The sequence below is a fragment of the Panthera onca genome, chromosome F1, assembly GCF_046562875.1.
Source record: "Panthera onca isolate mPanOnc1 chromosome F1, mPanOnc1 haplotype 2, whole genome shotgun sequence".
Lineage (NCBI taxonomy): Eukaryota > Metazoa > Chordata > Mammalia > Carnivora > Felidae > Panthera > Panthera onca.
This window is the reverse complement of record NC_138355.1, coordinates 38,844,277-38,869,279: the sequence shown is the minus strand read 5'-3', so window position 1 is coordinate 38,869,279 and position 25,003 is coordinate 38,844,277. Positions and strand designations below refer to the sequence as shown.

Below are 25,003 nucleotides of genomic sequence, written 5' to 3'. Positions count from 1 at the left end.
TTAGCACAATGTATTCAAGGTTCATTTATGTTTTAGCATGTATCAGAGTTAATTTCTTTTTATGATGGAATAATATTCTGTTATATATATATGTATATATATAACATTCTAATATTATATATATATGTATATACATATATATATATATATATATACATATAGCATTTTGTTTGTCCATTTATCCACTGATGGACACGTGGATTGGTGACAATTCCTCTAAAAGTTAAACATAGAATTATCATACGATCCAGTAATTCCACTTCTAGGTATATACCCAAAGGAATTGAAAGCAGGAACTCAGTCTACACCAATGTTGGTTCCCAGCAGCAGTTTTTCACAACAGCCAAAAGGTGGAAGCAGTTCCTACTTTATACTAATAAAGAAAAGAATGAAATGGAATAAAATAAAAAAACCTTAAACCTGTTCCTTGCAACATATGTAAATTCCTATTTCCCTTATTAAAGAAGAATTCAAGATAATGCCCATGATTTGTATTGGCAGATGCATATCGGATACACTTAAAATAATCCAGTAACTTGAATAGACATACTTTGTTAACGTGTTGTCAGTTGCTTAAACTGTACAAATCCTCAGATGGCACATAATCAAAAAATTGTTACTGAACAAGCCTTTAGTTGAATTGTGGCCTTTTTTCAACTACACTAGAGTAGAATTTTAAGAATAGAGGGGGTGCCTGGGTGGCTCAGTTGGTTAAGCAACCAGCTCTTGGTTTTGGCTCAGGTCATGATCTCATGGTTGGTGAGATTGAGCCCCGCATCAGGCTCTGTGCTTATGGCACAGAATGTGCTTAGGATTCTCTCTGTGTCTCTCTCTCTGTCTCTGTCTCTCTGCCCCTCCTGTGCTTGTGCAGATCTGTCTCTCTCTCTCAAAATAATTTTTTTTTTTAGAAAAAAGAGTATAAGACTGGTGCATTAACACACAAGGTGTATTTAAAAAAAAAAGGGAATAGAGAGACAAAGGCAAACTGGCTGTTTTTCAATTTTGCCAAAGATGATTCCACCAAATATGCTCAAGATTTTGTGAAAATACATTTTGAGATTTCTTTTTAATATTATTATTTTAATGATAAAATTCATAAAATAAATAACGTTGATTTTTTTTTTTAGAAACATGTTTGGTCCCTGAATTACATCATGGAAATTATTCCACAACGCAGAAAACATTCCAGGTGAAGGACAGAGTACAATACGAATGCACTGCTGGCTACTATACAGCTGGAGGAAGGAAGGCAGAGGAGGTAGAATGTCGCACATATGGATGGTCTCTTACACCAAGATGTACCAGTACGTTCTCATTTTAAAGATGATCTGGTCTCATTTAAAAACTTTCTCTTATATGGAAATGTATATAAATTGTCACCCTGATTATGTTTCATTTTTCATACTTTTTTTTGCTTCTGGTTTTAATTATGTCGATCATAGGCTTTGATCAGTTAGAGCTCTCAGGGGCTTCATACGTAGCTCCCTCGCTGAGGTCTGTTGAAAGTCAAGCCTCCACACAGGAAAAAAAAATAATTAAAAAAAAATTAAAAAATAAATATAAAGCTCTCAAATAGCAGAATTTCTTTTAGCTCAGATAATTAAATTAACATAAGCCTAATGATATTTCATAAATATAGGAATTGACAAGCTTTTATATGTATTACAAAATATGGCAAATTTACTAATTTCCATTCCAGATATGATATATAAATAGATGAATTTTGTTCAACAGAAAAAATGACACTTTCTTTTGTATTTTATGTCGTTCTTTCATTTTTAGAATTAAAGTGCTCTTCTTTAAGATTAATAGAAAATGGTTATTTTCATCCTATAAAGCAAACTTATGAAGAAGGAGATGTAGTTCAGTTTTTCTGTCATGAAAATTATTATCTAAGTGGATCTGATTTAATTCAGTGCTATAACTTTGGTTGGTATCCAGAATCTCCTGTATGTGAAGGTAATTTTAAAAATTTCACACTCATACAAATAAAATGTCATGTCTTAATCAGCTTCAATTTTTTTTTAATATATGAAATTTATTGTCAAATTGGTTTCCATACAACACCCAGTGCTCATCCCAAATCAGCTTTAATTTTTATGAAAAAATATGTTTCTGATGATATCTAATCCATGTCCTGAGTGCTATCTTTTAAGATAAATATGGTCTTTTAAATCAGCGCTATTTTCACCAATATTTAATACATTTAAATTTGAAGAAATCTTAAATTTTGCATTAGTTTGTAGAGTGGTTATAACTTTTAAACTCTCTTATTATAAATTTAAATATCTTATAACAATGAATAAATTTTCTTTTTGAGAATTACTAGATTCAATTATTCCAAGCTGGCAGCTTTGTGAGGGTTTCTTTCTTATTTGGCTACATATTTCCTGATATGAAAATACAGTCTTCAGAACACTGGGGGTAAAGAATAGAAAAATCAACAGAATATTAACCAGAGTAAAAATGAAAAATATGATCCTCTAGTAAGAGCTATTGTAAAATGTAATCCATGGGGTAAATTTCTATCACTGGACATGTCCAAGAAGATAGTATGATCACCTGTTGGAAGGCAACAATCCAACAGTCATTTAAATGTACCTACAATGAGATATGAAAGAGATCCTAGCCTAGCAGAGGGAACAGATTTGAAAATTGTTCATTTGAAAATGAACACATTGATACAATGTGACAAATATAATAAAGTCAGGTATAAAGTATTTGAACAAACATTGAAGATTTTGAGGTATGGGGTGCGATAGCATTTTTGGAGGTGTTGGATAGTATTGGAACTGAAAGGTAAGTAGGAGTTTCAGGATTGGGAGAGATGGGGAGAAGTAAAGGTCTTGATAGCCTTTTCTCTGTAATATAGAAAATAATGCCATTATTGACAGGCAGGAGGAAGACAGGAAAGTGGAACTTGGAAGAGGGGGTGAAGCTAGAAAGAGTGAAAGGGGGAGATGACCAGAGGTATGAGATGGGACTGCCCAGAAGGATCCTAATTCTTTAAATGCACCAAATGATAACTTCAATGTTTTTGTTTTTAATTGTCCAGTCCTGCTCAAGAACCTTGGTCTAACAGTAGAGAGGAAGATTGTTAGCAAATTACCTGCCGCATGTTATTTGAGAAATAAATGGCAAACCTACATTATGCCCAACCCCCTCCCCCCATCCAAATTAGTCAGCATGCCAGCATGCCATGTTATTTTCTCTAGTAAATAGTCATTAGATGTAAGGTAGGCAGTGCAGTTGGCTGAATAATAATAAATTATATCCTAATCTCTGGAGCCAGTGAATGTTACCTCATTTATAAAAAGGGACTTTGCACATGTGATAAAATTAAGGATCTTGAGGTAGGAATAATTTCTGGGATTATCCATGTGGGCCCTAAATGTAATCCCAAGAGGGAGGCAGAGGGAAATTTGACTACAGAAGAGGAATAGAGATGTGACAGTGGAAGCAAGAAGTTGGAGTAATAGGAGGAAAGGTCGTGTGCCTAGGAATGCGTTCAGCCTACAGAAGTTTAAAAAGGCAAAGAGGCTGATTCTCTCCTAAAGTTTCTAGAAGGAATGAAGCTTTCCTGATGTTTTGATTTTAGACCAGTGAAACTGGTTCTGGGCTTTGCCTTCCAAAACTGTAAAGAATAAACTTGTGCTATTTTAAGCCACTTAAGTGTGATAATTTGTCCCAACAGCAATAGGAAATTAATACAGTCTGCATTTTAGAATAGTTAAGAAGATTTTATTTAATTCATATAGACATGGTACAAGAACAGATCCACCAGTTAATAGTTAATATACTTACTTCAGAAGCTTTAGTTTATCTATATGAGAGAAATAATTGTCCCTGCTTAATAAAGTTACTTTAGGAATAAAGGAGATAATGAATGCTGTTTTAATTTACTTGCTTTTATAGTTTTCTATTGGTGTATAACACCGCTATTACAAATTTAGCAGCTTAAAACAACACATTTGTATTATTTCATAATTTCTGTAGGTCAGGAGTCTGGGAATAGCTTATCTGGATCCTCTGCATCTTTGTCTAACAAAACCGCTATTAAAGTGTCAGCTGGGGCTTCGGTCTCATCTGAGGCTTGACTGGGGAAGAATCTGCTTTCAAACTCATTGTGGTTGTTGACAGCATTGAGTGCTTTGCATACTGCTGAGCTGGGAGCCTCAATTTCTTCCCAGCTGCCTGCTGGAGTCAGCCTTCTGCTCCTGGCCTTGTTGTCTCCCCATTTGGAAGCTCACAATGTGGGAGTGTGCTTTTTATCAAAATCAGCAGGGAGAGAGTCTCTCGACAAGAATGGCCTTACAGTAGTATGTTGCATATTATACATACATAATCACATACATCCCCTTGTCTTTGCCACATTCTATTGGTCAGAAGGAAGTCACAGTTCCTGCTCAGTGGGGAGGGGTATCACACAAGGAAGTGAACAACAAACACATCAAAAGTGGAGATCAAGGGGGTGACCTAGGGTCTGTCTTCAATACTTCCTATGGTACTTGGCTCAATGAATGTGTTTATTAAATCTACCTATTATTTTCGTAACTATATGACTAAATATGGTGATGTTTTTTATAAGGAAGAAGAAACCGATGTCCTCCACCACCTCTGCCACTAAACTCCAAAATCCAAACACATTCAACAACTTATCGTCATGGAGAAGTAGTTCATGTAGAATGTGAAATTAATTTTGAGATACAGGGATCAGAAGAAATACGTTGTGAAAATGGAAAATGGACAGAACCTCCAAAATGCATTGGTTAGCAACACCTTGAATAAGCTTTCCCTAAAATGAGGTTTGCATGTGTAGCTAAACGGTCTCTTTCCTTTCATTTGTTTCTTTGCAGAACAAAAGGAGAAGATAGCCTGTGAGGACCCACCTTTCATTGAGAATGGCAGGGCAAACCCACACTCTACGATTTACTACAATGGGGATACAGTAGCGTATGAATGTAAAAGCGGGTATCATCTCCGTGGATCAAAAGAAATAACTTGTAAACGTGGAAACTGGACACGTCCTCCTGAGTGTGTTGGTATGTATGCTATATTTACCATCAACAGCTAAGCCAATTCCGTACAATTTTTCACTCTCCTTATTTAACCCACACGCTTATAGCAAGACACTACTGCCTACTACTGCACCTACTCTACTACCGTTTTCGCGTGTGTGCAGCCATCCATAGAATTTGACCCAGTATAAAGAATTGGGAAACTAAAAAAGATTTTTGAATGTCCATTAGTGCTAAGCACTGTTATCTGACCTATTTTATACCATGATTTCTGAGCTTTATATGAAATTACATAAGTAACAGTGTGCTTCATTAGAGAAGTAAATAAGGGCATATTGGATTGGGTGACTGGCCATGATCATGATCTACTTCCTCCCCCTTTATGTCCTGCAAAGTTATATTAGCGCACTCTGTTACTGACTTTGAGTCAGTCCTTCTGATATTACTTATGCATCTGGCCAGTCTGAGCCCTACATCCTTCTGAGACATGTCTCTGGTCTTTTGTTTTGCTGATACACACAAGCAGGCTATACTGCCACTCCTAGGTGCTACCCTTCCTGTCATCCTTCTCATTTCTCGAGCTCTCCTAGAAAGATCTCCACAAACATGTTTATTTAAGATATTTATTGCATAAGAGAAAAGCTATGAAGGGTGCTAAAGAAATCAGCAGATAAGAAAAAAACTAAAGGGAGAGAAAAAGTAGAAAATCTCATCCACGGATTGACTGAGATCTGAGATGAAGGGAATGAGAATAAAAAAAATAAACAATAAAAAAAACTGATGATAATATTTGGGTTATTGTTTACCTTTCCATACATTTTAAGAATATATCTATTATGATTCATTCATAAGCAAAAAAAGTGACAAATATGCATATACGTTCTTAGGTGAAACATTTGCTGTTTATTCTTACATAGTAAATTTTTAAAATATTTGAGTTGAATAGCATTTTTCTCATTTCTGGAGAATTTAGAAATCAATTGTCCTGAATCAATTGTCCTAAATATTGAAGAACTAGAGTATGGGTAACTTTATGATATCATTATGTTGTTATAAGTTCATATTAATTTTAAAATAACCACTTTCCTTAGAAAATAATGAGAATTGTAAGCCTCCACCTGCTGTAATAAATGGGGCTGTTGTTGATGGATTACTAGCAAGCTACACAACAGGATCCTCTGTGGAATATAGATGCAATGAATACTACTTATTGAGTGGGGCAAAAATATCTCGTTGTGAACAAGGAAGATGGTCACCCCCACCCGTTTGCTTAGGTAAGATAGAGAACACATTGTGGTTTTTTTTAAATAAAGAGATGCAATTGACATATAACATTGTGTAAATTTAAGGTGTACAATGCAGTGAGTTGATGCACATATGTATTTTGAAATGTTTACCACAATAAGGTTAGTTAACATTTCCTTCACCTCACATAATCACCATTTTTTGTCGTTCTTATCATTATGAAGATCTACTCTCCTGGCAACATTCCAGTATCAAAATAATACTATTGACTATAGTCACCATTATGTACATTAGATCCCTGGAACTTATTCCGTTTATAACAGAACACGCTGAATTTCTTTTATGATTATGTGTCTATTTTTATGTGATTTTTACACATTTTATGGCATGGAAAAGATGAATTTTGTATAAACTTTTTCCCAAATGTTTCTTTCTCTCTCTCTTTTTTTAGGAGGTTTTTATTTTATTTTTTTAAATATGACTTATTGTCAAACTGGCTTCCATACAACACCCAGTGCTGATCCCAATATCCCTTCGCTTTTCTGTAAACAGAAAATCTAATATCACAGGGTCTAAAACTCCACTAGTTCTTACCTGTTACTTTTTAAAAATTGTGGTAAAATATGAACAATAAAACTTTACCATCTTAGGCATTTGTAAATGTGCATTTCAGTGGCATTAAATATATTCACATTTTTGTGACTGGTTACATTTCGTGTTATCTTTCTCTGAACTGAAATTTTCCCTTACTAGGATCATCAGCATCTCTCCTATATTGTCCCCAGAATGTCATTTGGAGAGGATAATCAATCCAGTTCCTTCCTTGCTAGAGCATATTGTTAATAGCTTTCTTGGCTATCAATTCCTCACTTGAATGATCACCTTTCTTTTATTTTGCTGAGCAAATAAAGACATGCTTGTAATTACTGTAAATATATTTTGCATTAAGACATGGTATATAGTTAACAATGTGTCAAATGGAGAATTAAGGCAGCTATCTAAATAATTATCTGAATTGAGATAACTTTCAGAAAATAATATTCACCTTTCACTTCAAGCCTATATATTTGCCTCATTTTTGACATTGCTAGTCAAAATTATATTTAAAGGAGTGTAATTGGTCACTACAGTTGCAATGAACTTCTTACATTGTGACTTCTACAAATAGGTAATGGTATCATAAACTTTCTATAAGTTAAAATAAAATAGTAATTTAATTAAAAATGTTAGCCTTTCAAACTATAAATGTAAATCATTGTTATTTACTAAAAAAATAAGTATATAGAAGCAACTAGAAGAAAACAGAAAATATCAGTAACTTAGGAGGAAACAAAAGCTGTTAATTACTTAGACAATGGTTTTCTAAGCCTTTTCATACACATACACACACACACACACACACACATGCAATGCATATTTATAAAAAATATATGCTATCATGAGAGGCTATGTAACTTGTTTTTTCCCCACAAACTATATTATGAATGTGGTTTGATATATTTGTACAATATACATTTTTATTGATGCATAGTATTCTATAATGCAGATATGCCATAATTAAATTAATCACTTTTAATGGAAGTTTAGTGTGGTTTCAACATTTTTATATTCCAAACAGTACATTTTTTTGTACTAAATGTTTGCACGCTTAGAAAACACTTTAGTTTTTGATTTTTAGAATTAAGTATGTTTCTCTCACATGTCTTATTTTGTTTTAGCTTTTTTTTTTTTTCAGATTTTCTGAAGGAGAACTTTGGATGAAAGAAATTTGGAATTTTAATTATTTTTCTGTAAATTGTCAAATTGTCCTTGAGAAAGTTAATCTGATTTATGACCCTACCATCAGTGAATCAAAGTAGCACTTTTCTTAATCTTTGTCAACTTGATTATTTTAATCTTCACAAATTGTTAATCCAACAATTAAAATTATTTTAATTTGGTTTATTTAAGTATTAATAAATTGAGTTTATTTATTTGATTTGGTTATTTAAGTATTACTCAATTGAGCATTTGTCAATTTTCTAGTGGCTGGCCACAGGTTGTTTTTTTTTTCCAATGACCTTGATTTTTTTATACTTGTAATAAAAGTTTTATTAGTATAAATTATATTATTCACTTGACAATGATGCAAGATATAACAATGTATATTGCAACCATTTTTATTTTCCTTTTCTTTATACTGTTTTCATATATATAAGTTTAAATTTTAAATCTTAAGCTCTTTCCATATCCCCTTTGTGGTTTCTCTGTTCCAAATCATTCTTAAGCTACTGTTCTCATGCAAATTCAGATATGTCTACCTATGGCTTTTCTTTTTTATAATTTTTTAAATGTTTTAAGTGTTTTTTATTTATTTTTGAGAGAGAGAGAGACAGAGCACGAGTGGGGTGGTGGGGAGGGGGAGACACAGAATCCAAAGCAGGCTCCAGGCTCCGAGCTGTCAGCACAGAGCCTGATGCGGGGCTCGAACTCACGAACCGCAAGAACATGACCTGAGCCGAAGCTGTACACTTAACCGACTGAGCCACCCAGGCACCCCTACCTGTAGCTTTTCTATTGCTTTCCTATTTTTATAAAAGTTTTTGATATTAAGGCTTTGATGATATGATTGATAATGCATTGAATGGAAGTACAGTCATCTCTGAGGATGGAGACTAAATGGAAATAGCAATGGAAAAGCTAGTAATGAAACAACCTCATAAGGAATAACAAGGTTTAGGGAAATCTGTCATTCCGTCTGGAACAATTGTCTCGAGACACACAGACTTGGTGCTCATAAATCAAAGCAGATACGAAATGAAGACCATTTATTGTCATCAGGGCAAGAGGGCAGAGTTCTGTACATCTTATTTGTCCTCAGAAACTGCAAGTACTCTCACTACAAATGGGGAAAATGGTGTAAGGAGCAGAATCTTCCATCTGTGAATTATTGTTCCAGTCATTATGAACCTCTTCAACCTCCCGCCGATCTTCCCTGTCTCATTCTACTCCAGCCACTCTGGTTTCCTTGCTCTTCCTCACACAAGACAAGTATGCTCTTACCTCAGGGCTATTTCCTCTTCCTGGAATGCCCTTCCCTCAGAAAAAGCCATGGTTCACTCCTTGACCTTCTTCAAGTCTGTGTCGATACTACTTCTTAGGCTTATCACAACCATTTGACTTAAAAATTACTTCCCTTACCCCATCGCTCTGATAGCCCCTCCTCTCCCTCCACTACTTATTCCCCATCTAATTTATTATATGTGGTTTTAAGATGGCCACAAATTATAAAACCCATGTATTTAATTACTGCTAGTTCATTTGTGTTTCTCCCATTTAGAAGGTAAGGTCCATGAGGGTAGAGATCTTTGTTTTGTTCTTTGATATATCTCAAGTGGTAGGTGTCCCACAAATATTATACAGTAAATATGTTTGCTATGTCATGATTTTTATTTAGAGGGAGGAAATCATGCTTAACCTATTATTATATATATATATATGTTTTTTTCTTTTTACTGAAGTATAGTTGGCACAAAATTTTACATTGAGGGATACAACATGGTGATTCCACAAGTCTATAAGTTATGTTACACTCACCACCAATGTAGCCAATATCAGTCACCTTACAACACTATTACAATACCATTGACTACATTCCCTCTGTTGTACTTTTTATCTTCATGATTTATTAATTCCATAACGGAAGACTGTATCTCCCACAATGTGTGAAGGGTCACACATTTTGCCAGTCCCCATACCCCACTCCTTTCTGGTAGCCATCAATTTGTTTTCTGTATATATGGCTCTGTTGCTGCTTTTTGTTTGTTTATGCATTTGCTTTACGTTTTAGATTCCATATATAAGTAAATCATATGGTATTTGTCTTTTTCTGACTTATTTCACTTAGCTTAATACCCTGTAGGTCCATCCATATTGTTGCAAATGGCATGATTTCATCCTTTTATTTAAAAAAAAAATTAAACATTTATTTATTATTGAGAGACACAGAGCATGAGCATGGGAGGGGCAGAAAAAGGGGAAGACACAGAATCTGAAGCAGACTCCAGGCTCTGAGCTTTTAGCACAGAGCCTGACATGGGGCTCAAGAGACCATGACCTGAGCTGAAGTTGGACACTCAACCCACTGAGCCACTCAGGTGCCCCATGATTTCATCCTTTTCATGGCTGAGTAATATTCCATTATATGGACACTTGTGTTGCTTCCATATCTTATCTATTGTATATAATGCAGCAATAAACATAGGGATACATATATCTTTTTGAGTTTGTGTTTTCATTTTCTTTGGGTAAATATGCAGAAGTGGAATTATGGGATCATGTAGTATTTTTATTTTTAATTTTTTGAGGAACCTCCACAATGTACACCACAGTGGCTATACAAATATACATTCGATCAAGAGGGCACGAGGTGATTTTTTTTCCCCTTCTACATCCTCACCAATATTTGTTACCTCTCTTTTTGATTCTAGCCATTCTGACAAGTGTGAGGTGATATCTCATTGTGCGTTTTTTTATTTAAAAAAATATTTTTTAACATTTATTTATTTTTGATAGAGAGAGACAGAGCACAAGTGGGGGAGGGGCAGAGAGAGAGGGAGACACAGAATCCAAAGCAGGCTCCAGGCTCTGAGCTGTCATCACAGAGCCCCATTTGGGGCTCAAACTCACAAACCATGAGATTGTGACCTGAGCCAAAGTCAGATGCTTAACCGACTGAGCCACCCAGGGTCCCCTATCTCATTGTGGTTTTGATTTGCATTTCCCTGATGATGAGTGATGTTGAGCATCTTTTTATGTGTCTGTTGACAATTTATATGTCTTCTTTGGAAAAATATCTATTCAAGTTCTCTACCCATTTTTTAATTGGATTATTTGTTTTGTGTGTGTGTGTGTGTGTGTGTGTGTGTGTGTGTTGAGTTGTATAACTTATTCATATATTTTGGATATTAACCCATTATCATATATATCCTTTGCAAATATCTTCCCCAATTTAGTGAGTTGCCTTTTTGTGTTGTTTATGGTTTCCGTTGCTGCACAAAAGCTTTTTATTTTGATGTAATCCCCATAGTTTATTTTCGCTTCTGTATCCCTTGCCTCAGGAGACATATTTAGAAAAATGTTACTAAGGCCAGAGTCAAGAAGATTACTGCCTATCTTTTCTTTTAGGAGCTTTAAGGTTTCAGGTCTCACATTTAGATCTTTCATCCATTTTGAGTTAATTTTTGTATGTGGCATAAGAAAGTGGTCCAGTTTCATTCTTTTGCATGTAGCTGTCCAGTTTTCCCAGCACCACTTATTGAAAAGGCTTTTTCCCATTGTAATATTCTTGCCTCCTTTGCCATAGATTAATTGACCATATGAGCATTTCTGCACTCTCTATTCTGTTCCACAGACCTATGTGTCTATTTTTGTCCCATGCCATGCTGTTTTGATTACTTCAGCTTTGTAGTATATCTTGAAATCTAAGATTGTGATCCCACCAATTTGGTTCTTCTTTCTCAAGATTGCTTTTGCTTTTGTGGTTCCATACAAATTTAAGGATTATTTGTTCTGGTTCTCTGGAAAGTGCTATTGGTATTTTGATAGTAATTGCATTGAATCTATAAATTGCTTTGGTTGGTATGGACATTTTAACAATATTAATTCTTCCAACCCATGAGCATGGAATGTCTTTCCATTTCTTTGTGTAATCTTCAATTTCTTTCGTTAGAGTTTTATAGTTTTCAGAGTAAAGGTTTAATCTCCTTGGTTAAGTATATTCCTAGGTATTTTGTTCTTTTGGACATATTTATAAATAAAATTAAAATTACTTTCTTATTTTCTCTTTTTGCTGCTTTGTTATTAGTGTGTACAAATGCGTTTGAATTCTGTGTATTAATTTTGTATTCTACAATTTTACTGAATTCATTTTTTTATTTTAAATAGTTTTTTGGTGGGGTCTTTAGGGTTTTTTGTGTATAGGATTATGTCATCTGCAAATAGTTACAGTTTAAATTTTTCCTTATCCATTTGGATGCCTTTTATTTCCTTTCTTTATCCAATTGCTGTGGCCAGAGTGTTCAAGTGGTATGTTGAATAAAAGTGGCAAGAGTGGGCATCGTTGTCTTCTTGTTCTTGGTCTGAGAGGAAAAACTCTGTTTTTCACCATTGAGTATGATGTTAACTGTGGGTTGACATTTGTCATATGCTTTTTCTTCATCTATTGAGATGACGACTGTTAAAAACTGAGAACAAACTGAGGGTTGATGGGGGGTGGGAGGGAGGGCAGGGTGGGAGGGAGGGCAGGGTGGGTGATGGGTATTGAGGAGGGCACCTTTTGGGATGAGCACTGGGTGTTGTATGGAAACCAATTTGACAGTAAATTTCATATATTAAAAAATAAAATAAAATAAATAAATAAATAAATAAAAATAAAAAATAAAATTCAAAAAAAAAAAAAAAAAGAGATGACGATATGGTTTTTATTCTTTGATTTCTTGATGTGGTGGACCATATTGATTGATTTATGAATATTGAACCATCCTTGCATCTCCAGAATAAATTCTGCTTGATCATGGTGAATGATTCTTTTAATGTATTGTTGAATGCAGTTTGTTAATAATTTGTTGAGGATTTTTTCATCCATGTTCATCAGGGATATTAGCCTGTAGTTCTCTTTTTTTTGTAGCGTCTGTCTGGTTCAGGTATCATGGTGATGCTGGCCTAATTGAATGTATTTGGAAGCTTTCCTTCTTCTCTTATGTTTTGGAATAGTTGAGGAAAATAAGTTTTAACTCTTCTTTAAATGTTCAGTAGAATTCACCTGTGAAGCCATCTGGTCCTGGACTTTTGTTTTTTGGGGATTTTTAAAATTACCAATTCAATTTTGTTACTATTAATTGGTCTGCTCAGATTTTCTATTTCTTCCAGATTCGGTTTTAGATTATGTTTCTAGAAATTTATATATTTCTTCTAGATTGTCCAATTTTCTGGCATATAATTTTTTGTAGTATTCTTTTATAATCATTTGTATTTCTGTGGTGTAAGTTTTTACTTCTCTTTTGTTTCTAATTTTATTTATTTTTGTTGTCTCTTTTTTTCTTGAGAGTCTGGCTAAAGACTAATCAATTTGGTTTATCTTTTCAAAGAAACAGCCTCTAGTTTCACTGATCTTTTCTATTTTTTTTTTAGTCTCTATATTATTTATTTCTGCTGTCTTTATTATTTCCTTCTTTCTACTAACCTTGGGCTCTTTTTGGTTCCTTTGGATGTAAGGTTATACTGTTTATTCGATTTTTTTGTTTCTTGAGGTAAACCTCTATTGCTATAAATTTCCCTCTTAGAACTGCTTTGCTGCATCCCAAATATTTTGGATCACTGTGTTTTTGTTTTCACTTATATCCATGTTTAAAAAAATTTTCTTCTTTAATTTCTTCATTGATCCATTGGATGTGTAGTAGCATGTTGTTTAGCCTCCTGTTTGTGGGTTTTTTTCCCCATTGTTTTCTTTGTTATTGACATCTAGTTTCTTACTGTTGTTGTAAGAAAAGATGTGTGATATAATTTTAATGTTTTTTAATTTATTGATACTGTTTTGTGGCTTAACATGTGATCTATCCTGGGAACGTTCCATGTGCACTTGAAAAGAATGTGTATTGTGTTGTTTCTGGATGAAATGTGTTAGGGATATGTGTTATGACCCTCTGGTCTAAAAGTTCATTCAAAGACACTGTTTTCTTATTGATATTACACCTGGATGATCTATCCATTAATGTAGTGGGATGTTAACGTCCCCTACTACTAATGTATTATTGTCAATTTTTTCCTTTATGTCTGTTAATATTTGCTCTATGCATTTAGAACTCCAATTTTGGGGTGCATAGATATTTATAAGTGTTATATGTTCTCATTGGAATAATTTCCTTATCATTATGTAATGCTTCTTGGTCCCTTGTTATAGTCTGTTTTAAAGTCTCTTTTGTCTGGGGCGCCTGGGTGGCTCAGTTGGTTGAACATCCAACTTCGGCTCAGGTCATGATCTCACAGTTTGTGTGTTCGAGCCCAGCATCAGGCTCTGTGCTGACAGCTCAGAGCCTGGAGCCTGCTTCAGATTCTGTGTCTCCCTCTCTCTCTGCCCCTCCCCCACTCATGCTCTGTCTCCCTCTGTCTCAAAAATAAATAAACATTAAAAAAAATTAAAAAATAAATAAAGTCTCTTTTGTCCAATGTAAGTATTGCTACCCTGGCTTTTTTTTTTTTTTTACTTCTATTTGCATCGTATTTCTTTTTGTATCATTTCACTTTTAGTCTCTATGTACCTTTAAGTCTTAAGTGCATCTTTTGTAGCTTAAACAATATTTTTAACGTTCAAATTAAGTGGTTTAAATTTATAATATAATGATAATAATAAGAAATGTATAAATTCATTTGATAGCAATATAATGTATATTTTATTATGTATATGTTTGAGGGGCTTTAATAATGTAAATGTTAAATATAAAACATTGCTTCTGATACCTGTCAGATTTTTATTTTAAAAATATATTAAGCTTCATACTTGTCAAATGAGTAAATAATTGAAAAGAACATTTTTTCTTACAGAGCCATGTACTATTAATGTGGATTACATGAAAAGAAATAACATAGAGATGAAGTGGAAGTATGAAGGAAAGGTCTTACATGGAGATTTAATAGATTTTGTATGTAAACAAGGATATGACTTATCTCCATCAACCCCATTGTCTGAATTATCTGTACAGTGCAATAGAGGAGAAGTGAGATATCCTTTATGTATTATAAAAGGTAAAATAACAGTGTTTTCTGACAATTTCTCAGGTGATTAATATCACTACTTGGGTTCAAAGTATAAGAAAGACCCTACACAACTCACTATCATCATCTTCTAATATACAACATTGGTAATGATCTGATTAATTTCCAGTAAGCACAAATACTTAAAAAAGATGACTATGCTGACATCTTTTAATTCCAATAAGTCAATTTTATAAAGGGAGAAATTAATAGGTCTTATAAATATCCCCAGACTATCAGGGGACTGATCACCCTAATGTGAGCAATCAACAACTCTGGAAAACATTGCCCTTCTTGGGGTTTGCTGGGTTTGTATTGTCTCAGAAAAGATCTTGATACAGACTGGGAGATTCTTTGTGCTCCTTGGACATGCAACTATTACTTTTAATAAGAAAAAAAATGTAAGAAGATACATACAGAAAGCCTGGCTTCAATGGGGTTTCATACATTTTCACTTTTGGCTACATAAAAAGGGAAAAATAAAATCATGATTGTTAATTCTTTGCCAGTTTTAAATGTGTATTTCAATTTTATAATAAGACTCTAATTCTTGCAATAATCAATTTTATGATATTAAGTTATTACAGAATGCTCTCAATATTTGAAATTTGACAGCTATTTTAAAAATGCTTTTACATGAAATGTGCCATTTTATTTCCATAGCAATTATTAAAGTATTGGATGCTTACTATATGGAAATTCATTATATCCTTCTAAAATTATTTTTGCAGAATCTAAAGGAATGTGTGCATATCCTCCACTTATTAAAAATGGAGTCATGATTAGTTCAACATTAGGCATCTACGAAAATGGTTCTTCAGTAGAATACAGATGTTTTGATCACCATTTCCTTCAAGGGTCTAGGGAGTCCTATTGCTTAGATGGAGTGTGGACTACACCACCATCATGTTTAGGTATGTACTACTAAATATCCCACTATTTAATAAAATAAAAACCATATTTTTTCACTTTCTATTCTCTTTTGTTGATATAACACTATTATAATGCTTAATTTGCTATATTTGTGCTTCAGTGTACCTATTCAATCATTAGTTCCTCCTCTTTCCTTTAGATCATAAATAACTATTGTCCAGCTGGTTCTAACAAGTATTATTAAATACAAATATACACCAGATACTGGTGTTGTATGGGGCTATACAGTGACTAAGGGGCTATGACTATGACTAAGTCATAGTGGTGTGGGTAAACGTGTTAACAATTATCATTCAGTGTGATTGGTACTATAATAGGAAACATGAGTGCAATGGGGAAACAAAGATAGAAAGTTGAAGCAAGTTAATGCCTTATTAGTGAAGTATCTGAGTAGAAGTAACAATATCTACCAAGATTCTCAGAAGTCAAAAAAAAAGCATATCTTTAAATAAAAAGAAAATTTTTTTGTGTCCATATTTGACTTATTTGCTATTTTATTTCACCAGCTTGAACTTGAGTACAATGCTGAGTAGAAGAAGTAGTGGATATCTTGTTTCCCAAACTCATAAGCAAAACTTTCAATAATTCATCTTTATTTACAGTGTTATAAAGTCTTTAAAAATCGAATTAAAAATATAGAAAGCTCTAATTTCTATTTTTCTAATTTCTTTTAATCTTCAGGGAGTGTTTAACAATACCTATTGAAATGACTATATGAGTACTTTTCCCCCTAGAATTATAATTGCTTCTTTTTGATTGTTAAAAGCGGGATTATATTCCTCTAATAAATCACACTTGGTTGTGATGAATCATGATTTTTTACATGTTGTTGGGTTTTATTTGCTTATATTTTACTTAGAAGTTTTGCATCTATTTTCATGAGAGAGATCAGTCTGGTATTTTCCTTTTGGGTTTGGTATGAACTTTCTACTTATTTCATATGGTGAATTGGTATGTCCCTTCTTTTTGAATTCTCTGGAATTTGTGTAAGATTGGTACTATTTCTTCCTTAGTAATTGTAAGAATCCATCAAACATGCCATTTGGGCATCAAGTTTTCTTTGAGGACAGATAATGACAGCTGTCAGTTTTGGTAGGGCGGTTTCTAGGAATTTGTCTATCTAAATTGTCAAATTTGTTGACATAATGTTCACAACATCTTTTTACATTCTTTTTAATGCCTTTAGTGGTGAGTCTTTTGCCTTTACTGCTATTAATATGTATCTCTTTCTTTGTTGGCATGTCTTACTAAGGGTCTACAACTTTTACTAGGCCTCTCAACTAATATTTGTATCATCAAATGTTGCTTATGATTTTATTAATTTATGTTCTTATCCTTATTTCCTCTCTTCTAATTTCTTGAGTCTATTTTATAGATCTTATTTTTATTTTTTATTTTTTTATTGTGTTAACATTTATTTATTTTTGAGAGACAGAGAGAGACAGAATGTAAGCAGGGGAGGGGCAGAGAAAGGGAGACAGAATCCAAAGAATCAGCACAGAGCCCGACGCAGGGCTCGAACCCTCGAACGGTTAGATCATGGCCTGAGCCTAAGTCAGAGGCTTAACCGTCTAAACTACCCAGGTGCCCCTATAGATCTTCTTTTAGCTTTTTAGATAGATACTTAAATTACTGATTTTCAGCCTTTGTTTTCTTTCTAATATATGAATTTAAGGATATAAATTTCCTACTGAGCACAACTTTAACTTTATCTCACACGTTTTTACATTTTGGAATTTTATTATCATTCAGTCATTCAGTTTAAAAATATATGATATCATGGGGTTCCTGGATGGCTCAGGTCATGATCTTGTGGTCATGACCTCACGGTCATGAGATTGAGCCCTGCTCAAGATCCGCGCTGACAATAAAAAACCTACTTGGGATTCTCTCTCTCCCTCTCTATCTGCCCCTCCCCAGCTAGCGCTCTCCGTCTCCCTCTCTCTCTCTCCTCTCTCTCTCTCTCTCTATATATATATTTTTGATTCATTTTGATCCATACCCATTTTGATATCTTGTATGCACTCTGAGGTTTTTAGGTTTTGAACATTGGAGGATTTTCTTTTGTTACTGATTTCTAATGTAAATCCCTTGAGACATTTTTTTTTTATAAGACTTGGGTTTTTTTTTTTTTTAGTTTTTAAAGGTTTTTTTGGTTTTTTTTTTTATATTTCAGGTATTTATTTAAATTTTAGTTAGTTAACATATAGTGTAATATTAGTTTCAGGAGTACAATTTAGTCATGCATCACTTACATAGAACACCAGTGAGACGTACTTTGAATTATATCAATCCTTTGAGTTTCATTTGATACTTACTTTATTACTGTATTTGTGGTAGGTACATGTTCTTTTGAAATAAATGAATAAATAATCGTCAGTGTTGGATTCACTGCTGCTGCACATGTCAGTTGAATTTTGTTTTCCATGTTAAGTTCATTCATATCTGTGCTGATTTGTGTTTGTTTGTTTTTCTATCAGTTGTCAAAGGAAGTATGTTAAAGTCTCTCCCGCTGTGCATTTAAAAACATTTCTTATTTTAGTTCTGTCAATTTTTGCTTTTGTGTTTTCACGCTGTTCTTCTAGGTACACACAAATTGAAGCATATTAAACCTTGGTGTATTGGCCCCGCCAAACTTTAAGAGAGTCTTCCTTTGTCTATGCCGTGCTTTGTTTTTTCTGGTTTTGCCTGAAGTCTACTTAAGCTGTCCTAGCACACTTTTGACAAGTATTTACAAGGCATACATTTTTATCATCCTTCAACTTTCAATTTTTTGGTTTCTTACTTTCAATATGTATGTCTTATAAGCAATATATAGTTAATTTTAAAGGCATACTTTTTCAGTCTGACAATCTTTCTCTTTATAGTATTTAGTCTATTTATATATTAATATAAGTACTGATATATTGGGGTTTATAGCTACCATCTTACTGTACTAGATATATATCCTATGTGTTCTGTATTCTTTTCTCTCTCTTTTTTTTTCTTTTTTCTTTTTTTTTTTTTTTTTTTTTTGCTTTCTTTTGGGTAAATCAATTCTTTTCATATCATTTTACTCTCTACTAGCTTGTTGGTTATAATTTCCTCTTGGCTTCCTTTAAGTGTTATCATAGATATTACATAATTCAACCTGGACTTATTACAATTGCATACAAATTAGTACTTTTACCACTTCTCCAGGACCCAGAACACCTTGACTTGATTTACCCTTCCCACTGTTTGTACTACCATCACCCATTTCATTCTCCTTACAGTTTAAGTCTCAATGATACTGTGAATATTATGTTGTTCAAAAATACTCTTTAAAATTTGTGTTTTTTCAGTGATTTGTTTCTCATCTTCTCCTGCTTCTCTCTGTTTCTGATTGGGATCATTTTCCATACGCCTGAAAAATATTATTTTTTTATTATTTTCTCAGTTTTTGTTTGTCTGCAAATTTCTTTATTTTCCTTCCCTTTTGAAGAGTTATTTTTGCCAAAGGTAGAAGTCTAGTTTGGTCCTCATTTTTCTTTTAGTGCTGTAAAAGATGTCTTTTTATCCTTTTTTGCCTTTTGTAGTTTTTGTTTGTTAATGTTATTCATAATTGTACTTCTTTGAAACTAAGTTTCTTTTTGTCCTCTGCTGGTCCTGACATTCTTTTCCCCTTTATCTTCAGTGGGTTATTTATGCTGGGCCTGATGTGGGTTTCTTTGAGCATTTCATTCTTCAAGTTGGTAGCACTTCTTGAATCTGTGGCTTGATATTTTTCATAGGTTTTGGAGGTATCTTTTATCTTTTTTTTTGTTTCCATTTGGCTATTTTCTACTGATATATCTTCCAATTCATTAACCCTTTCTTTAGATATGTCCAGTCTGCTTTAAATTCATCTACTAAGCTCTCAATATCTTTGCATTTCTAAAATGTCCACTTTATGCTTTTGTGTGCGGGTAGATTTGAGTTCTCTGATGAAAGTCTTTACCGTAACTTCCATTTCTTCACCATGTTAATCCCACTTATTTCAAGTTCTTGTCTGAAAATTCCATTATCTGGATCATCTGTAGGCCTATTTCTATTTCTAGCCTAATTTCTTGCTATTTTTATTAACAGTTGATTGAATATCAAATATTATTCATGGAAGTTTCTAGTAGCTTGAAGCAACAGTGCCATCTTGTTCCAGAGAATACTCATCTCATCTTCTGGATAATAGTGTAGGGGAAATTGGTCTCAATCTAATTAGAAGTGAAGTTTTTTCCAGGCTTATTTTCAATCCTTTGTTTGCCTCTACTCATAGAATGTAACCCTGCAAGGTTCTTCGCTAAGAATTTTGGTGTTCATACTAAGGTTCCTCCTCTTGACTGGCTATCATATTACTGGAAGACTACCAACAGTTTAATATAGCTTTCCATACACTTTCTGCTTGGCCCTTTATGCTCTCATTTCACACAAGTCAAGAATAGGCAAATGCTTCAAGGGAAAAACCCATGCCAAGTATCACGTTCATTCTCTGCACCTCCCATTACTCTGGGTCTTGACCCTTTAAGTCCTGGCTGTCATGGCTGACCTAAACTTCCATTTTTTCTATCCTTAACAACACTAGATTCCCAAAAGATCTGCTAGCCCTATGTTTGTTGTTGATCATTTTCGACACAGTCTCTCAGCTCATGCTGAGAATCACTAAATCTCCAAGAGGAAAATGCCCCTAGAATGTTGGATTCTTCTGAATGAGCTTTTACCAGAATCTTAGCACCATGAGTGCTAAACTGACTGGCTTGGGAATTCTCTAATTCCTTGAAATTCTTGCTTTATGTCTTTTCAGATTTTCCATGTTTTAGTATAAGTGCTTGTCTGATATAGGCTATTCTGTCATAGCTGAGAACAGAAGGTCCATGAATTAATTTTTAACTTGTTTTAATTAAAATTTCATATTTTGTAGAACAACATTTTAAATTATAGTGCCATTTGACCTGATTTTCAAAGCTATTTTTCAGTGACTACAAAGACTCTCTTAGAGTCTTTCTGATTATCTTTATTCATTTTTATTCTATCTATAGAACTTCTAGCATAACAGCAGATACATAGGGATTCAACAAATATTGAAATCTTGAATAAAGAAGTTTGTTAATGTATTATATGATTCATATGCTCTATTAACAATTCTGGACCTTTAACCTATCTCAGAATCTACTGTTTAGTGCTAGGTCATTCAAGAGGCAAATAAGGACACAAATAACTTCATTTTCTAAAATAAATTGACATTTTTAAAATATCAATATTTTTATTAAGGAAAAAAAATCAAAGAAATTTATCAGGACTCCTAATAACCTTTTTAAGTTTTTGTTTTGTTTTGTTTTAATGCATTAGTGGAAGGACACAATAATATTTTCAATGCTTAGAATTTAAAGCACCTTAATCCAATATTGATATTCCTTAATAACTGGAAATTTAAAAGAGAGAAAACTGTCAGCCACTCTGGATGCCATCAGGTGATAGAGTTTGAATCATTGTTGAGAATCCAGCTTCTTTCTACATTTCAATAATATCTTATCTATCCAACAATCAAACAAATACTTTGTCTCGTGGGGATTTTATTTGAGCTTTCTGAGGAAAAAAAAAATAAGAAAAGGATGCTTACTTGAATAATTGTTAGTAACTCTCAATGCTCTTTATTAAAAAACACCTTTATTTATTTGCTATCTTTGAAAATCTTAATGACATAAAGCTAAGTGACTGGCAGGATATACACTTTTTTCTTTGCCAAATCCAGGACCACAGAGATAAATGGCAGACTGTTTTCTGTGAGCTTTGAACATATTTTCCAACTCAAATATTAATTCTAACTAACTTAGTTGCCACTCAAATGCCTGGGAATTTTAAGGTCATCATGAGTAGGAAGCCACAATGCTTCCTGTTAGTGCCAAGATGTGTCAAGATTATTTTCTTCTTTTTATTTTTCAGAGCCTTGTACGTTATCTTTTGTTGAAATGGAAAATAATAACTTACTCCTGAAATGGAGTTTTGACAACAGACCATATATTTTCCATGGCGAGTATATTGAATTTCTTTGTAGGAGAGATACATATACAGATGAGTCCTCTATTATAGGATCTGAACTCAGAGTGCAATGTGACAGAGGGCAGTTAAAATATCCAAGATGTGTTCCAAAAGAAAGGTAAGAAGAAACTTTTGCCTACAATTAATTATTTTCTTCATGTTGTTATCCAAGAGATTTTTTTTGTTATAAATTTCAGAAATATTAGGTTCTATGACACTCCTACTTTATGGTCATTATAAAGGAAAAAATAATTTTATTTTTTTAAGCCAGGCAAACTCCTAGAAATATTAATTAATTCAACAAACTTTCTGAGTTGTCTGAAGTCAAAGTGTTGTTTGTATTTCATATTTGTGACACTTGGCAACTTGGCAAATCAATTTATATGGGCAATATTTAAATGTGGAAAAATTAACCTATATGTTGAGATGGAAAATCACATTTTCTCCCACCTCTCAGTATAGACCCAAGTATGAGTAATAAAGATGGGGGAAATAAGGGGCACCTGGGTGATTCATGAAGCCTGCTTGGGATTCTCTCTCTCTTTCTCTCTCTCTCTTTCTCTGCCCTTCCCCACTCACATGCCCACTCTCTCTCTCTCAAAATAAATAAACTTAAAAAATATGAGAAACAAAACTGTACAAATCTTTCTATTGATAGAAGAGCATATTAATAACAATGATTAAAATTATGTTATTTTCAGGAACACATTTCTGTGCAAGAGCTTGGAAACACTAAAGTGTTTCCTCATAGGACAACTTAAAAATATATATTTTATACCTTTTTGTTTGTTTTTTTCCTCATTCTTTTCTGGTTTTTATTTGAGTATAGTTGACACACATATAGTTGTAAAATTCTGTGTTTCGGGGATACAACATAATGATTCAGCAACTCTATTGTTATGCTATGCTCACCACAAGTATAGCTACAATCTGTTACCATGAAATGCTATTATAATACCATTGACTATATAACCCATGCTGTACCTTTTATTACCATAACTTACTTAAACTGGAAGTCTGTATCTCTCACTCACTCCCCTTCTCCCATTTTGTCCATCCCTCCATCCCCTTCCTCTCTAGTGACCGTTTGTTCTCTGTATTTATAGATCTGTTTTTGCTTTTTGTGTTTTTTTTTGTTTTTTAGATTCCACATATAAGTGAAATTATAAGGTATTTGTCTTTCTCTGTCTGACTTATTTAAAGACCCTGAATAGCCAAAGCAATCTTGATAAAGAAGAACAAAAATAGAGGTATCACAATTCTAGATTTCAAAATAAACTACAAAGCTATAGTAATCAAAATAGTATTGTACTGGCACAAAAATAGACATACATAAATGGAACAAGATAGAGAGCCATACTTACATTGTCAATTAATCTACGACAACGGGAGCAAGGATATACAGTGGGGAAAAGAAGTCTTTCAATAAATGGTGCTAGGAAAACTGGACCGCTACCTGCAAAATAATGAAACTAGGCCACTTTCTTACATGATACACACACACACACACACAACTCAAAATGAGTGAAAGACCTACATGTGAGACCTGAAACCATAAAGCTCCTAAAAGAAAGAATAGGTAGTAATCTTGTCTTTGGCCTTAACAACATTTTTCTAGGTATGTTTCCGGAGGCAAGAAAAATAAAAGCAAAAGTAAACTATCAGGACTACATCAAAATGAAAACCTTCTGTATAGCAAAGGAAACCATCAACAAAACAAAAAGTCAACCCACTGAAAGGGAGAAAATATTTGCAAATGATATATCAGACAATGGGTTAATATCCAAAATATATGAAGAACTTATACAACTCAACACACACACACACACACACACACACACACAATCCCCCAAATATTCCAATTAAAAAATGGACAGAGGACATTTTTCCAAAGAAGACATACGGATGGCCAACAGACACATGAAAAGACAAAAGACACTCAACATCACTCATCATCAGGGAAAATGCAAATCAAAACTATGAGATATCATCTTCCACTTGTCAGAGTGACTAAAAACAAAAAAGACAAGAAATAACAAGTGTTGTCAAGGATGTGGAGAAAAAGGAACCCTAGGGCCCTGTTGGTGGAAATGTAAATTGATGCAGCAACTATAGAAAACAATGTGGAGGTTCCTGAAAAAATTTAAAAATCAAAATACAATATGATCCAATAATTCCACTTCTGGGTATTTACCCAAAGAAAACAAAAGAAAACAAAAACACTAATTCAAAAAGATATAGGCAACCCTTTGTTTATTGAACCATTATTTACAATAGTCAACATAGGAAAGCAGTCCAAGTGTCCACTGATAAATGAATGGATAAAGAAGATGTGGAATATTATATATATAATAGAGTATTACTCAGCCATAAAAAAGGATGAGATCTTGCCATTTGTGACAACATAAGTAGACCTAGAGAGTATTATGCTAAATGAAATAAGTCAGACAAAGAAAAACAATAACCATATTTTATACTTCTTGATGAATGAAAAATAATTCTGCTTTTAGAAAAATATGTTACAATAATACAATGAAATGATGTAAATGCAAACAATTTTATAGGATCAGGATTTTGACCTTTTAGATGATGCAGTATAAAATGGAAATTATACTTTATGTTCAATTAAGAATATTATAAAAATAACTTATGGCAAAGTGTATGTGTTACTGTCCTAGTCATTGTAAACAATGAACTGTATGAACAACATTAAGACAACTTTTTAGATACTTTGAACACTCTATTAAAAAAACATTCATAAGACACACATGGGTGGAAAACTTTAAAAATAATTTTTAACTATGGTAAAATCAGTGGAGGAAAATTTTATATGTATTTAAGTGTTTTGGATTTCTCATTTCCAAGAGAAAAAGAGGTAAATAACTTAGAAAAAATGTTCAAAATATGGTATTATTGTATCAAATGACATTGAGTGTTTAAAAAGGAATTAATTGCTGGTATGATTTACCAAGTTGGGCAACTTGCTT

At 33.3% G+C, this 25,003-nt stretch overlaps 1 protein-coding gene across 3 annotated transcripts in view; it reads left to right on the top strand.

Moving 5' to 3' along the window:
- Nucleotides 1-25,003, top strand: part of F13B (coagulation factor XIII B chain) — a 32,883-nt gene that overhangs the window by 6,140 nt on the left and 1,740 nt on the right. For 2 of the 3 annotated variants that reach the window (XM_060644012.3, XM_060644010.3), the window contains 8 exons: nucleotides 1,128-1,304; nucleotides 1,783-1,959; nucleotides 4,589-4,768; nucleotides 4,857-5,042; nucleotides 6,110-6,292; nucleotides 14,844-15,044; nucleotides 15,785-15,967; nucleotides 21,921-22,134. In XM_060644012.3, the coding sequence (XP_060499995.1) occupies nucleotides 1,128-1,304; nucleotides 1,783-1,959; nucleotides 4,589-4,768; nucleotides 4,857-5,042; nucleotides 6,110-6,292; nucleotides 14,844-15,044; nucleotides 15,785-15,967; nucleotides 21,921-22,134 (1,501 nt within the window). The remainder of the gene's footprint in view (nucleotides 1-1,127; nucleotides 1,305-1,782; nucleotides 1,960-4,588; nucleotides 4,769-4,856; nucleotides 5,043-6,109; nucleotides 6,293-14,843; nucleotides 15,045-15,784; nucleotides 15,968-21,920; nucleotides 22,135-25,003) is intronic. The other variant, XM_060644011.3, reaches the window with a different exon arrangement.